The sequence below is a fragment of the Hylobates moloch genome, unplaced genomic scaffold (assembly GCF_009828535.3).
Source record: "Hylobates moloch isolate HMO894 unplaced genomic scaffold, HMol_V3 SCAFFOLD_15, whole genome shotgun sequence".
Lineage (NCBI taxonomy): Eukaryota > Metazoa > Chordata > Mammalia > Primates > Hylobatidae > Hylobates > Hylobates moloch.
In genome coordinates, this window is record NW_026652290.1 from 22,601,400 (window position 1) to 22,618,767 (window position 17,368).

Genomic DNA, 17,368 nt, shown 5'->3' on the forward strand with positions numbered 1-17,368 from the left:
TGGCCTGCTCTTCTGGCTCTATTCACTTTACTAGCATGTAATTCACTAGTTTGTGTCCAAATACCCCTGACATTTGCTAGATCCCTATAAAGACTGTTATAGCTCCTGAATTTTGGATGCATGTTTCCATCTACCTCTGGGCATCTCTGCCCACATGTTTCCAGGCTCCTTAAACTTGGCTGGGGAAATGCTAAGCTCATGTTCTATGTGACGCCTTCCTTTTAGGAAATATCACTATTTTCCTCTTATATAGTCTCCTTCCAAACATGTAAATACCTTTATAAGGATACTGTCAGTTATTTGTGACAAGTCTCATACACACATTAAGAATCCTTTTCTAGAACACTAGCACAAATTAACCCGTACTGAATATGCCTGTTGGGTGTTATGTGCCCAAGTTTCCAAAGGCATCCTGCTATGGGAATATCTGCTTCTCATGAGGAGGATTAACGTGTACACAAGTCACAGCTGATGCATAATTAAGATGTTGATTATTTATCATGTTTTAGCTCTAAAATCTTTATATAATTCCCCGAAGCATTACACTGAAATGTTCTTTCCTTAAAGGCTACGTATTTTAAAAATGCCAAAAAAGTGTCCTAATCTTATTCGAAAGCTCTTCCGTTGAGATAGCCTTTGCCAAGAACATATTCTTCAAACAAGATGTGCTCTTTTAGCTGAAGATTACATTTAGGACAAAATATCGAGAAAAAGTTAATACTTTGTCAAGGCAACTTTAGAATTTGAGTAACCAGTTTCTCCTCCTTGGGGACTCTTGTTCTTGCCTCAGATATTTCTGATTTCAAAACAGGGTGCCAAGGCAGATCTCTCTTCTCTGCTGATTTTTTGTGTGTGTGTGTGTGTGATACTTTCAGAATAAGATTATCCTGGACCCCATGACGTTCAGCGAGGCCAGGTTCCGGCCGTCCCTGGAGGAGAGGCTGGAGAGCATCATCAGCGGCGCAGCGCTGATGGCCGACTCCTCCTGCACGCGAGACGACCGGCGCGAGAGGATCGTGGCGGAGTGCAACGCCGTGCGGCAGGCGCTCCAGGACCTGCTCAGCGAGTACATGAATAATGTAAGTCTTGGGCTCTCCATTCTCATGTCTTGGTGGATTCTGTTCTGCAATCGTGTTACTCTTTTGGAAGCATAGATAGCAGGAAAAGAGAACAGACCAGGTGTTCACCAAAGAGAGTCAGGTGAAACCAAAGAACTGCTTTGGGAGAGCGCGTGTCATGTTGTTTCAGAATCCATTTGTTTGTTTGTTTGTTTGTTTGTTTTAATATGGAACAGATGGATGGAGAATAAGCTCCTTCACTTTTTACTTGGCTGATTTCTTCTTGGTCATTTTAGTGGCTGCATTTTGAAGTAGGTAAGATTTCAATTGGTAAAGGTAGATGATTGATGGAAACAGCTGAGGATGTACTAAGTCCTCTGTTACAAAGAGCACTTTTAAACCTAAGGATAGCTGTAGATGCGAATCTTCACCCCTAAGAGGCATTAATAAATCTACTAGGTTTAAAAAATATGTGGATAGGGTTGTTTAAGGAAAAGTTCTAATTGTAGTAAAATTTGGAGGTGTTTTATTGATTCATAGTCAGGAATTGCTTATAAGAGTGAGTCTCTAAGTTTTCAAATAGGTATGTATGAGTGGTATCTAATTGTATTTTGGCACATAATAGCCATCCTCTCCTATAGTTATAAAATGTGACAGTTTCTGTATACCGGTAACCTGCAAGAAGGTGATGAAACTCATATTCTTTGCCTTGAAAGGCACTAAATTATGGCTGTATTGATTTGCTACCTTCATTCAGCAGAGGCAAGGCCCAGTGCTTGCAACAGTGGATGATCCGTACTTCCCCCTTTCCTGGACTTTCGGGTTTGAGAGAATTTAGCACAAATTGGGGAAAAAATGTAGATAAAGTGAGGTCTTGATATTACATTTTGAAGGAATGCCCTGTATAGCTACCAGGTGGGTAACAGAGACACTGAAAATCTGCTCACAGCTATTGAAGTCCATGTTAGGTATTATTAGAACACCCTGAGGCAATGCTGAAACAAAGCAGCCATTCAGTGTGTCTCCCTCCAGCATCTTACCACTCCCGTTATGAGTAAAAATATTCAGCTAACAGACATGCAAGCAAGGAATGAGTGTTGCCAGTAGCAGTGCTCCTCCTGCAGACCCTCCAGAGAACTCATTCAGAAAGCAAAAAGATGTCAATGAGAAAACCTAACAAACTAAAAAAAAAGCAAAATTTGTTTCCTTTCCATGAACCTTCAGATTCTTTGATTTTGGAAGACTTGGCCGTTTTCAGCACACAAAGAATAAAATGTGGATGCATCATGTGGCACCCAGCTGCTTATGAGGACGTCTCTATAGGACCCTGGATGACCAACACTTTCTGTAATTTTGATCTATGGTATTATGTAGGGTGCAGCTAGAAATGTTGATCCCACAGTCTCCCAACTGAGTGAATCTTTTGAATAGCAGATGTGTCAATGAAGAATGCTTATGAAATCCGAGACCCTGTTTGTTTGTTTGTTGTTGTTGTTAACAAAATAGCAAAGGGCTAATTACCTGGATGTGGAATTTGGTTTTACATTAAGGCATGCTAGTGGTTCTATTAATGAATAGTTACTGCCAAAGAAGGAAGAAGAGACTACAGAGATAACAGTGATGGTTAAGATCTCAATATAAATAAATCAGAAAAAAAGTATATTGTTCTAAATAGAAATCACAAAACGTGATTAAATAAGAGTTGGTCAAGACGTGACATGTACTTTTCAGTTTGGTGTCTAGAATCCTGCCAACTAGAAGTTTTTCTTTCGGTGTAAGCTCATGCAGATCAGCAGAGCTGATGGATTTTTGTATTTTATTGACTCCAGGCTCTTTTTGTTTTCTGTTCGCAGCCTTGTGATGCAGGAATGTTTTGTGCTTTATGGAAGTCTTAGTTTCTATTTTAACATGGTTACAGACAATACATCAATGGGTATAGTGCTTGAATTTCAAAATGCACAAGTTCTATTCACATTGAACCATCATGATCAAAGCCTGAAATAAAACACCTCCTACTTGACATTTATGTAAACTGTATAACATTTAGTTGGACTTCACACTTGTTTGGTGATTTCAAGGTAGAATTGGATGCAGCTGGATCACCTTAATAATTCCTGTCCAGTGCACTCATTTCTCCTGCTGCACAGTCAATTTGTATTTATTTTGATATAACATGTATGAATACAAAAACACATACACATCTATGCCTTGACTGAAAAGTCTATTGTAGTTAACAGCAACCAGTAAATCAGTCTATCATTCCTGGGCTGTTATATTTCTCTTTCAATTTTGTAAGCTCTGAGAATAAAGGTGTTATCAAATTATCACCTTGCAAGTTTTCATCCTAATGAGCTAGGCAATACCATTAGGATCAACAAGTTGTTAAACTGAAAATATTTAAAAATCAGCATAACTGACATTTCTGTTTTCTAAACATCTCCTGATCAGTCCCAGATGAACATTCCACTTTCAATGCTTGCTTGTGGCTGAAGCTGTTCTAAAATTGTATACATGCCAAATTGTATGACACAGAGGGAGACAGAGGTTGTGGAGAGAAGCTGTGTATCACACCTGATAGAAAAATGGTCTTCATGGAGCATGGGCTATGACTTAGCCACGTAGCTTCCATTGAGCTCAATAGGATAGCAGTCACGTGTTAGATATTTCCACAAATGTGTATTCTACTTAATGAACGTGGGTGTGCAACTTGAAGATGTCAACAAAAATTGTGCAGTTAAAAGAAACAGTGGTATTTGAAAAAAGACTGGGTGAACAGAGGCACATGGTGAAAATTATCACAGATCATGGCGGTGGTAGAAAGGACGGTTGGAATTCTTTTAGGAAAGCCTTGGCTAGCCTTAAGTTGCTTTATCAAGTTGAAGATATAATCCAAAGTGAAAAGATTCTTAAAAAATAATCCCCCTTTAAGTAGACTATTATTATTGTACATATGTGAAGACTAATGGGTAGAGAGAGACTTAAAAGGATGCACAGCCTATAGATGTTAATTGGGATGAGTGCCATCAGTGTGGTGGTTGAAGTATTATGCTGAGTACTTTAAATAGTTCCAAATTATAATGAACACATAAACCTTCCTTGGGAACTTATAATTTTATGCAGCTTTCTTTGGTGGCAGTATAAACATAACATTTTATGGGTTTTATTAATAAGAATATTGTGAGGAATGCAAATTTAGAGTATTTTATTCATTCAACAAATGTGTATTGTCTGCTGGCCATTTGTGCCAGGCATTGCTCTAGGCTTCTGGGGATACAGAAAGTACCAAAACAGGTAAAATTCTCTGTTTGCTCTCATGCAGCTTACACTGTTGTGGGAGGAGACAGACAATAAATACTAAATGATACAAGCAAGAGTCACTTCAGATAGTGATATATGCAAAGAGGAAGTCTAAAACATGGGAGTTAGAGGACGCTGGGTAGTACTGAAGTTAAGAATGGCCTAGGAAGGTGCGTTGAAAGGATGACATTAGATCAAAGACTTTTCAGAGGTGAGGAAGCAAAGAGGCTTTGAGGAGGAATGGATGATAAGGTCAAGGGCCTTGCTGTGAACGGGTGCCTGGTGCACCCACTCGTTTGAAGCACCATGGGAGTAATAGCACCTATTGTGAATAGAGGAGTAGCAGGAGATGGTGTCTGTATGGTGCTGAGGCATCAGTCTGTGCAGGGTCTGGTGAACCATTATACAGAATTTGACTTTCATTCTAATGGAATGAGAGGCCATTGCAGAGTAGTGAGTGAAAAATGCCATGATTCAGGTGCTGAGAACAGGCCACAAAGGCAAAAGGGGTAAACGCAGGAGGACGGGTGAGGAGGCCCTGAGTCCCGTAATATTCATGAGAAGATGGTCTCGGGCCAGGGGATAGCAGTAGAAGTGGAATAAAGTATTCAAATACTCACTATAAATAAAATTTGCTTATAAATTAACTAGTAAGAAGAATGTGTCTGTTTTATGAACATAAAATCAACATTTACATTTTGAATGATTTGCATTCTGAATGACAGTTACAGTTGTATCAATTGCAACTTATATGATATCTTCATTTGGTTTTGGTTGCACAGGAAATTCTGATTTACTCGGATGTTGAAAGTAGCTTACTTGGCAATGCCTGGACACTCTGCTAGATAGATTGCATTTGAAAGGGGAGTTAAGTAGAAAAATTTTGTTTCAACGTTGTATCACCAAAAATGTCCAAGTATGGTTCACATTCTTATAGAAGACTAGAAAAATTTAATACTTATTCTAAGTATTAAACTGTAATGCAGAAGTATAAGGAGAAAAATTACTACTTATTCTAGGTACTAAAACTGTAAATGCAGAACAATAAGGAGATGCATTAAACTGTTACTTCTTTATGCACAATTCATCGTTAGGCCTTGATGAGAATATGCAATGAGCAGATGTGCCTGGTCCTTGTTGTGTCTTGTGCTGCTGTACAACCTGTTTCAATTTTATATGCATAAACTCTCTGTGTAGCTCGAATTTTTTTAAGACTAATTTAGAGCTACAGTTTTCTTAAACAATCATGCAGTTAAACTATTTTCAAATGATGGCAGAGATCCTGGTGGCATAAAGTAATGCTGCTGTTCTCTGCTGTAAAGTATGGTGAGATATTTTTAATTGTATTTTTAAAAATAATTTAATTGTATTTTTTAAAAAATTGTATATTTTTTTAAAATTTTGGATCCAACTTTTTTTCAAGCCTCTTGAAGCATCTAAGTGGATCCCTGGGGTTAACAATTTATAAACCATTAATATATAGAAGGTATTAAAAGCACATGAAGACATATTGATATGGGAACATATATACATACTACAAGTGTTTGAAGCATTGTCATAGCCTTTGTTAGAGAGTAAAATTTAACATAAAGTGGGTTCCTGAAGGAGCCCACTTGGGAGGATTTGAGGACTAAAATAGGGTCTAAAAAGGTTATTTCCAGCCCGGTTTTATGGCCTATACACAGCAAGCCTCCAGCATGCTGTTCCACAACACTAGATGAGTAATACATGAGATGATATCCAGGGCCACGAGATCTCTGAGAATGTGGCTTTCACATTTTTGTACAGTGGAAAAGAAATATATGTTCACTATAAAGAACAAAAAAACAAAGAAGAAAATAAAACATCTTATCCCCCAGAATAACTGCTAATAATTTGGTATATGTCTTTCCAATGTTTCTGAGCATATAGGACTGGTATATTTACACACACACAAACACACACACACACACACACACACACACACACACACACACACTACACCTTGCTTATTTTTTATAAAATGGACTCATATTGTAAATGCTGTTTTGCAGTCTATTCTCTTTACTCAATATATTGTGAATATGTTACCATATCAATAAACATTATCTAACCTTATGTTTACTGGCTGCATAGCATTTTATTATATGAATATGTGATAATTCATTTAGAAGCAATTCATTTTGAGTGTATTTTTAGGGAAGAGCCTTGGAAAAGATAAGTAGGGAAAACTTTTCCTGCTGGCAGTACAGAGTTCTGATTTTAGACCCAAAGCGTGACTAGGAACAAAATGAGAACGAAGTGAGGACACAGCTTTACAGTTTCTGTGGTTCAGGGGATCCCTGACAAGTCTTGTGCAATCAGATTTTTGCATATAAACAAAATTTAAATGCCTCTGGGATTTTATTTGAAATAATCTTATGTTTATTTATATTCGTTTTCTATATAAATCTGATTTTTATCTATCAGAATTTATTTAAGTTGGCTGTATATTACTGTCGAGAGAGGCCCAGAACAGCTAGTTGGCAAGTTCAGTATTTGGGTTTGATCTAAAATCCCAGAGAAAGATCGAATCCTTCTGAAGGGACTGTCATCAGAAAGATAACTTTGCCATAGGAATTGCTATACTGCCACATTTCTCCCATATGGGAAGCATGAAAAAGACTGAGTAGCTCTTATTACTTAAGAATAAGGCTCATTGTTGATTAAACATGAAATTTGTTTTAAGTATTATCTGGATCTTCTCTTTTCTCTCCTTCCTATTATTATGTAGATGAGGGAATGCAACTCCCTGAAGTCAGCTTTATAATAACTTTGTCTATTAAAAGGCATGACAAGACAATATAGAAAGTAATGTTTGAAAATGTTTGTGGGCAATAGGAGATCTAATGTTGCCCATACCTTCTCCTAATGGCCCTGCATTCTAATGCAAAATTAAGAGCTGCCTGATGAGATTGGTAGCTTCATTCAAGGGAAAGAGTCCTAATATTCTACCTTGGTGCCTGTGGTGAGGTTTTCCTTGCGTTTTTCGTACTTGTATCTTTTCTTCTCTTTCCTGTTCTCTTTCTTCACCGTATGTTCAATGCCCTCATCTCTATTAATTTTGAACTTCAGATTCCTCTGTGCATTTACACTTCCCATGCAAAACTTTTGCTTCCTTGAACAGAGTTTTTTAATTCTTCCCCCTCCACCCCCCTCCCCTCTCCTCTCCTTTTTTTTTGAAGGAGTCTCGCTGTATCACCCAGGCTGGAGTACAGTGGCACAGTGGCGTGATCTCGGCTAGCTGCAAGCTCCGCCTCCTGGGTTCAAGCGATTCCCCTGCCTCAGCCTCCCGAGTAGCTGGGACTACAGGATTCCCCTGCCTCAGCCTCCCAAGTAGCTGGGACTACAGGTGCCCACCACCACGCCCGGCTAATTTTTTGAATTTTTAGTAGAGACGGTGTTTCACCCATATTAGCGAGGATGGTCTCGATCTCCTGACCTCGTGATCCGCCCGACTCGGCCTCTCAAAGTGCTAGGGTTACAGGCTTGAGCCACCGCGCCCAGCTTTTTTTGTTTGTTTTGTTTTGTTTTGTTTTTTGAGACGGAGTCTGGCTCTGTTGCCCAAGCTAGAGAGCAGTGGCATGATCTCAGCTCACTGAAACCTCCGCCTCTTAGGTTCAAGCAATTCTCAGCCTTAATTTTTTTTTTTTGAGACGGAGTCTTGCTTTGTCACCAGGCTGGAGTGGAGTGGTGCGATCTCGGCTCACTGCAACCTCAGCCTCCCAGGTTCAAGCGATTCTCTTGCCTCCCTGCCGAGTAGCTGGGACTACAGGTGCCGGCCACCACGTCCAGCTAATTTTTTATTTTTAGTAGAGATGGGTTTCACCATGTTGGCCAGGATGGTCTTGATCTCTTGATCTCGTGATCTGCCTGCCTCGGCCTCCCAAAGTGCTGGGATTACAGGTGTGAGCCACCACGCCTGGCCTTTAAATTTGTTTTTAATTGGTATTTCTTGCTCAGATATTGCCAGAGTACACTTATGTTGCCAATCCTTTCTTTGAGGTGAAAAACTATCCTTTGAATCTACTCTTCAAGAGAAATATACATAGTTGGCATGGAAGTCTTTCTGCTCTTGCAACATGGCACTTACAATTCTGTTTGGCTGCATTTCTAGGTAGATTTCACTCTAACTCCCAGAGGTACCCGGAAACTGTTAGAGGGTTTTTTTTCTTACTTCCTTTTTCTTACATTATTATGATCATACTCCCTTTCTAAAGGTGCTCAACTGTGTTTACTGTAATGCGATCTTAGAGAGCCAAAGGATGTTGTGCAGGGATATGTTGGCTGGTGCTGACCCAGGCACAGGTGGTGGGAGAATCTCCAGTCATGCTGGCAGGACATCTTCTCTGGTAGAATCATGGCAGGGAGAGTGTGAGAGCTTGTGTCAGGTTCAGGTGTTGCCCAGAGCATGTGTGCACTGGCTCTGAAAGGTTCCAGGAGGAGATCTAGACTGGCATGGTTGATTGGCATGAGGGTGTTCTGGATACAGTACCCATTATAGCTATGGAACACAGATGTAGGTAACATCCAGGCCCTGTGGGAACATGGCAGGTCTTCTTGGGTCTTAATGTGCCCAAGGTAGGGAATGATTATTCAAGTGGGGGACTTAGGTCCTCTGAAAAGTATGACAACTCCAGGAGCTCACTGTTGCCTTCATTGCAGTGAAAAAAGAGTATTGAACAATCAATACTTCTATCTCTTTCCCCCACTCACTGCCCTCTAACCCAACATTGTCTCTCCTTCCTTCCCTCCCTCTTTTTCTTCCTTCCAACTGTATGCCTGGTGAAATCCTTAAAAACTCTTTTGAATTCATGAATGAACTCATAGGACTGTAAGGGCATTACTAGAAGAAAAGAAATGACAAGAAAGTAATTAACTGGAGATGGGCCTGCAGACTTTTCATGGCCTAGACTTGGGTTTTAAATGAGGCATTAGGTGCAAAGAACAGGACAAAGAACATTGATTCAAAGAACAAAGACTGATGACCCAGCTAGATGGCCAGCTAGATTAGGGGCCTCAGCAGAAAGTCTGGATTCCCACTTAATGAAACCATTGGGGTTTGATCTAAGAAAGTAAAACTTCCATACGGAGAGTGAAAATGGGAATGTGTGCTGTCTTGGCCTTTAAAGAGCTATAAAACAAAAACACCTCCTCTAAAAATTTCTAACCACAAGCCCGTAATCACTCAGTATTAGGGCCAGAAACTAGATTCCAGCATGACCTAAAGTTTATCCAGAATTTATTTTAAAGGCATTTTGGGTGGTGGGTTGCCAGGTACTTGGTAGAAGCAAATACTAATGCCTTCCAGAGGAACATACTTTAAACCTGGGGCTCAAAAAATTTCCAGAGATAAAGTTACAAAGATTATAAGTTGACCTTCCAGAATCCCTAAAAGCAAAACAGAACAAGCCATTGTGAATGAGAGTTGGCAAAAACAACCGGTTATGGATTAGCCCTACAGGATTTCAAGTTTGCAATTATTAGGTACAGATTATAAAATATTTCAAAGAAATTGAAGAGAATATTGGACATGTGATGAAGGAGCAGGAGGCTGTCAGCACTGACTGGGCAGACTTGGAAAGCAGGGCTGGGAGTTGTGATGATAGAGGGATACGGGCTTACTTGAATGAGTGGGGCAGGGGGTTCTTGGCCAAGCCTCCTCTTGGTAGCCTTCTATGCCACAAGCCTGGACAAATAAGGAAAAAGGAAACATGGTAGCTGAGAGTGTCTGGCCTTTGCTGTTCAGAGCGGTGCTGTTGGTAAACTCTTGACTGGGATCTGGTAATCTCTTAGCAACCCTGTGGTTGGATATCACTCAGTTTATCCACAGCAGACTTCTCTAAATGAACTCTTCCTGGTGACAGAATGGAAAAAGAAAATCTGCCAAGTGAAAGAGGAGATGGAAATAAAAATCTGCCTCAACAGCAAAATTAAGTTCCACACTTAGAACTCTAGCTAGTTTCTCTCCTTATCAAACAAACTCCTCACTGAGCCCTTGAAAGTTGGTTCAGTCAATAGGATGAGGAAGAGCAAGTAATATTATGAGAGAGGAAAGGGCTTTCCCTGACTTAGTAGCTGAGATTGTTGACAGAGCTGACAGCCAAGTCATCAGATTTGGCCACTCTGGGCAGCACATGCCTGGACAGCACAATTGATCTTCTTGGAAGAGCCTTCTGGTATTTCAATGAAGACCTCACAAAATTGTCAGGGAGAGCAGCAGGCTGCACTCCACCATCAAAATGATGAACCTGGGAAAACCTTCCCTTTGAATTAACAAAGTGTGTAAGAAGATCTGAACTCTGGATCTCTTGTTCCCAAATGGCTTGTTCCAAAGATAAGCTCCCTTGCTGGGGCGCCTCCTTGCTCAGGTTCAATGCGGCCTTGAACTCTGAGAGGTATTTTTCTTGATTCAGTTGGAAAATTGTTACACTCTAAGAACTGAGTGTTTCACTGGTTGGTGACGTCTCTAATGCCTCTCTGTGCTTCAATTAAACCAAGTACTTTACAGTTACCATCTCTCTGATTAAAATGTTGTTTCCTTTCGGAGGCCGAGGTGGGTGGATTACCTGAGGTTAGGAGTTCGAGACCAGCCTGACTAACATGGTGAAACCCCGTCTCTACAAAAATACAAAAAATAGCTGAGTGTGGTGGCACATGCCTGTAATCCCAGCTACTTGGGAGGCTGAGGCAGGAGAATTGCTTGAACCCAGGAGGCAGAGGTTTCAGTGAGCTGAGATTGTGTCACTGCACTCCAACCTAGGCAATGAGAGTGAAACTCCATCTCAGCAAAACAAAAACCAAAACAAATTGTTCTTTCATAAACTTTGCATGGATGGCTCCTCCTCCTCCCACCAAGTTTCAGCTCAAATATGTTGCTCTTGGTTACATTAGTGCATTCATTTCTGCTATAACACTTGCCACACTCCAAAATCACGTCATCTTATTGTTTGTGTTATCATCTGCTCCTCTGTTGGAATTTACTTTCCATGAAGAGGGATGTTGTATTGTTTACAATCCCCAGTATCTGGTGTATGTAGCCTGGCACATAGGAGGCTGCAAATAAATATTTTTTGAACAAATAAATGAATTCCTTTTCATCTCCCTCTTCTCATCTAATAATAAAGAAACAACGTAACCCATATGTTTTGAGAACTTTGAGTCACATAGCCTGGAACCCAATGATTGATTTTTTTCTGCTCTACTACCTGATAAAACACTCAGTGCATTAGCTAAGTTTAGCTATACTTGGCTTCTTCGTGCCTCACTATGCAGTGCCCAGACTTTTCACTATAGTTAAAGCTTTATTTAAGGCCCTGGCAGAGGTCACATCAATTCTTTCAAGAAATGGATGGAATGATCCCAGTAACTATTAGTAGAGATAAAAGTGATGAAAAGCATGTCACTTGCTTGCTTTTCAGTTCAAAGAGCTCCACCAAGCTGCTCACTCTTACTTCTGTCGCTACAGAGTGACCTGTTTGGGCATGAGCTCTTAAGGTTGTGTCTGAGGGCTTGAAGGAGCTGGACCATTTTTTAGTTCACAGCATTCTATAGGCTGGACTGGGGACTTTGGAAATTTCTTAACTCATCACTTCCTAAAAGACACAAAATAATTTGCGTATGTACCTGAAGAGATACATCAACAGAAGACAAGGGTCACAGTTAAGCTTTTTAAAGTTAGGTACTCTGTTTGCAGAGTTCCACCCCCACCTACAGAATCACAGTCTCCTGCTGAGGGGGTTTTGATCTCTAAATTGAGCAAGTACCCCAGCTGATTCTTATGAGCAGGCAAGTTAGGGAACACCTGATGTAATAAGTAAGTGTATCAAATCAAGAGTTGATTTAATATAGCACGGGTTAAAAACGGGTTTTCTTTTTGTGAGTGGGGATGAATACTTTTGTAAGAAATCATCAAGTGAAATATCTTTCGGGAAGCCTTTTTGGGCTATATATTATTCAGCCTAGACATTCACAATATGAGAGGAGACTCGTGAAGCCGGATAGCTAATCTTTTCTTTGAATTCCTGAGAAATAGATGAGCAAATCTTCACCAGCACTTTGCCCTGCGAGATACTAATTAAAGGGTAGTTGTTTTTCAAAACTTGTAACTTTCACCTCACCACTCTCAAACACACCTCATCCTACTCATCTACTTTTCCATTTATAAAAGACCATTTTTTATCCTTGGAAGGACTGTACTCTCAAATGCCAGAAAGAGAATATCAAGCCTCATGGATTATTCAGAAATTCTCTTTCTTAACAGCTTAATTGCTGACTTCAGTTATCTATTAACTCTGCTGGTTTGAATGCAGCTGAGAGACTTATAGCATCAACCCAGAGCTATGCCGTTTACACCTTGAATTGAGCTTTTGTTCTAGGTTCTTTTGGTGACTATTCTAGGGCACAGCTTCTAAGAGGAAGGAACATTTTGCCTGACTGCTCCTGAAATTCTTATATCTGTGTATCAGGACATGAGGAGATTTTTAAAAACGCATATTCCAGGTTCCTGCCTTGGTCCTAAAATGATGAAATCTCCAGGGAAAGAGCTGGGAAGGTTTATTTTAGCAAATATCCCAGAGGATTCTCCTGCCTCCAGTCCTGCACCAGCCTTGGACTATGCCAGCATTGAGAATCATCTGACGTAATCAACACTGGATTCAGAGACAGGTATCATACATTTCCTTTTTCCATTTTCTTAATCACATTTTCACAGTGTTATTTATTGTTATTTCTCTTCACTCTCTAAATTGTCCTCCGCTACTCCTTGCCATGGAACTAGTGAAGACCTTTGGAGGCCAATATTTTCTTCTTTTTCTCCCTAAAGTGACTCAAGAAGACATCATTTGCATATTATGTAAGTTTCACCTCAATAATGAAAAAAGACATTGGCCTTTTTTGTTATTTTGTCTGCACACTTGGGTGTGAGGAAGGATCAGTCCTGTGATTAATTTCACACTATTATTCCTGCAAAATAGACAGATACCTCTTTTTCCATGTATCTTATGGATGTAGTAAATGCTGCATTCACGAGAAAGTTAAAGAGATGCTGATTCTCTGACCTTCTCTTCTTATTACAGACATTGCCTTTTTTTTCCCCACCGTTGGCCTAATTTTAGGCTTCTTATCTCTTCTGTTGCCCCTTTTCCTCATCTATTAGTTTATTTTCAACCACTTGTAAAACCTTTAAAACCATGTCCTTTTTTTACTTTTTTTTTTTTTAGTTCTTTCAAGATTCTCAAAGGATCACCATTCATTTTCCTAAAACCTCTGTTTTGTGATATCAGATTATTTAGATGAAAATGAGTAGCATGCTATCTTCAACGAAACAAATGGTTAAGGACATGCCCAAGGTCACATGTTTAGATACAACTAAAATTGGAACTCAGGTCTTCTGGTCTCTTTATTGCCACTCTGTGATTCTTTTCATTACTTTGTGTTATGTATTAATTAATTTAGACACAACATTGGATTTTTGGTATTCTGTTCTCTCCCTTTAAAGCCCTACATTGTGTAGTGCCCGTCTTTTCCCTAATGTATATATTTTGAATCTGTCAGAGTTAGTTAGATGGTAGACTCTGGACAAATATCCAATCTGTAAGTATCTACAGTACCTAGCAGAACTCTGCCAGTACTTCAAATAGAAGGCAGACAGCAGCAGCCTTGTGGGATGGCCATCGGAATTCCTTACAGAGGGGCAAAGAAGAGCCTGTTTTGTCAGGAGTAGGTGCTAATGCAGCTAATGCAGAAAATCGTATATTTTTCAAGAATGCAGAATCTCTTGGCTTCAGTATCTAGGTGGAGACTGTCGATCTTGTAAGAGACAATGGTAGAGGCAATAACCATAGCAGCCAGCACTAGTGTATCTACTTTTTCATAATTCCCTAGGGGCTCAGTGCGGTGGCTCTGCCCTCAGCTAGCCATATCTGTCCAGAGATCTGACTTTTGTTTTTTTCAGAAAATAAACACCTAGTTGCCTACAATTTTGAGTAGGAGAGAAGATCTGGTGATCTGCTTTTAATAGTTAATTAATTAAATTGACAAGTAATAATTGTATATATTTATGGGGTACTATGTGATGTTTGGATATGTGTATACATTCTAGAAAGATTAAATCAAGCTAATTAACATATCCGTCACCCCACCAACTTACCATTTGTTTGTGTGGTGAACAGGTGTAAAATCTCTTTTGGCAACTTTGAAATATAAAATACGTTATTATTAACTATTGTACTGTGTAACTATTTCATGCTGTGAAACAGATCACTAAAATGAATTCCTCCTGTTTAACTGAAAGGTACCCTTTGACCATCATCTCCCCATGTTTCATCCCCCTCGCTGCTCAGCCTTTGGAACTATTTCTCTACTCTCTTGTTTCTATGGGATCCGCTTTTGTAGATTCCACATAAAAGTGAGATTGTATAGTATTTGTCATTTTGTGTTGGCAGGAAAGTAAATTAGTGCAGCTATTTTGGAAAACAGAATGAAAGTTCTACAAAAAACTAAAAGTAGAATTAACATATGATCCAGCAATCCCACTTGGGGGTATATATTCAAAGTAATTGAAATCAGTATGTTGAAGGGATCTCTGCACTGCCATGTTTATTACAGCATTATTCACAACAGTCAAGATGTGGAAGCAACCCAAGTGTTCATCAATGGATGAATGGATAAAGAAAATGTGGTATATACATACAATGGAATACTATTCAGTCTTTAAAAAAAAGGAAATTCTGTCATTTTTGGCAATGGGGATGAACCTGGAGGTGTAACTGCTTTTTAAATAGAGTTTCAAGAAATCATCTTTTTTAAAACCTCACCTTTCTCTTTTCTTTATTCCAGAAGAAGCTGATGTCTCAAATTTCTACATCTTTGGGGTTTTGCAGTATCAATGGTGTTGTTCTGAGCTTCCTCGTTGCTAGCTTAGGATTTGGCTTTCTCTGGCCTGCTGAACAGGCTAGTACACCTCTTTCTGAAATCCATCTTTCAGAATACTACTGCTGTTTGCTTCTGTTGTCTTTGTCCTTAGAATTAATGTCTTTAAAAGGAAATGGCTTATATGATAATTTTAATGGAATTTCAGAAAAGAGCAGTGATAAATATGTGTGTTAAATCAATCAGCCATCTTCAGCCACACCTTGCTTTTGTTTTTAAGCAAGGTTTTAGGTTTCTTCCATCTCTATGTTCAGGGGCTATAACTAGACATAGGGATGGTTGTTTTGTACCCTAACTTCACCAAGGGGTTGAATCAAGGTAAAATGATCAAAGTACATTATTCAAAGTGAGTTGAGATTTTTGGATAAAAACAGAGGTGAGATAAAATGTGTTGGAATAAAGCTTAGTTGGAGGATCTATTTGATGTAGGCACTCTGTTGTATTTGATTGTCTATCTCATTCCTAATGACAGCATTATAGACATTTGTTCTTGTTTAGAGGTTGAAGAAAGTGTGGTTGTGAATACCTTGTCTTTGTTGTTCATGTAACGTAACTATAGAAATAGGGCATTTATCACATGATGATAAATAATTCTTTAGGAACTTTGTTTCAGAGTCTATTGAATGCTACATTCCCCTTGGTTGCTGATAACAGTCGCACAAGTGATATCACAATATGATCCATAGCACAGTGTTAAAGGATAATCGAGTCCAGTGTTATTATCTCAACCATTTTATAATTTTAAGTATCTCTCCCAGTATATTTAGAACCACAAGATCCTTGTAAATGGATTATTTCCATTTATTTGTTACATTTCTTTGTTTACTAAAGGTTACGTTTATCTTTTGTACGATTGCTGTTTTTTCCTCTGTAATATTATTTTACATATTACTCTTGAACTTATGTCTTTTAATCCTTAGAATTTTTATTAAGTATGTGACCCAATGATTTGATTTATAAACATGCACATTGATATTTCTAACAATTCATATTTTTATATAAAATTTATACTCACCTGCCAGAAACAGTGACAAGAGAAAGGTACATGAAATATTTAAGTTCAGGACAACCATTAGGGAAGTTCTTGTGATATATTCCTAATATATTGTGATTATTAGCATTCATTAAAATTTCCCTAAAAATGTAACACCCATCCACCAAATAATTCTTACTAAGGAAAGGATTATTTACTAGCAAATCACATATAGTTTGACACATCTATATGTTTAAAAGATAAGAAAAAGCAAAATTTGTTTTGCTTTTAATTGAGTTAATTTATTAGTTTTGATGCTGCAGTTCATGGAGCCTTAGGTGCTTCCAGGTCCCCATTAGTAGGTGACCAGGAGAGAAGAATGAGTATGACTCTTAGTTCCCTCTGTCCCCCAGATCTGTTTTTCCCTGAGTATCCCTGACACTAATTGAATTCAATATTTGGTTTTTATGTAAAATTGTATTTGGAAAAAAACCAGATCCTGTTTTTAAGACAGATTTTTAAAATAATGACATACTTTATTTATACATCCAAGACTTTTTTTCTGAAATAGCCAGATAATTGATAGGGAAGTTAATTGGGAGATATGAATTATTTAAGTTTTCGGCCAATCTGTGATAATACTCATGGATCTGAAGATTATGATAGAATAGAGAAGCCCAGCTCTTTGCAGATAGCAGACCTATCCTGAAATATTCAAATGAATTTACAAATTCTGAGCTGCTTACCACTATTTGACTATCAAGTTATACTGGCTATATAAAATCTCTTCAAATTAATGAGAATGGTCTGGCCACCTCTTCACCCCTGACCTGAGTTTCTCAGCAGTTCCTGGTTAAATATTCGATTCCACAGGGTTTCCTTCATTATTCCCCAGTGACTCTATGCCATACCTTCTAGGTGAAGAATAGCATGCTGATTATAGAGTATGATACTAGAATTCTTGGCATGCATCATTTTCTCCATGTTCTTTAGAAAGTGTCAGGATTTTTAGTTTTTGGAAGAATATAGATGTAATATTTTGCAGCACACATAAGTTACAATATTCCAAAACATCCCACAAGACCTTTTA

The 17,368-nt window shown here is 38.8% G+C and overlaps 1 protein-coding gene across 15 annotated transcripts in view; it reads left to right on the top strand.

The window, feature by feature from the left end:
* Positions 1-17,368, top strand: part of CTNNA2 (catenin alpha 2) — a 1,201,677-nt gene that overhangs the window by 465,053 nt on the left and 719,256 nt on the right. For all 15 annotated transcript variants that reach the window (XR_009210118.1, XM_058429034.1, XM_058429035.1 and 12 more), the window contains one exon: positions 876-1,079. Coding sequence is in view for 14 of the 15 variants with exons in the window: in XM_058429034.1 (XP_058285017.1) it covers positions 876-1,079 (204 nt within the window). In the remaining variant the exon portion in view is untranslated. The remainder of the gene's footprint in view (positions 1-875; positions 1,080-17,368) is intronic.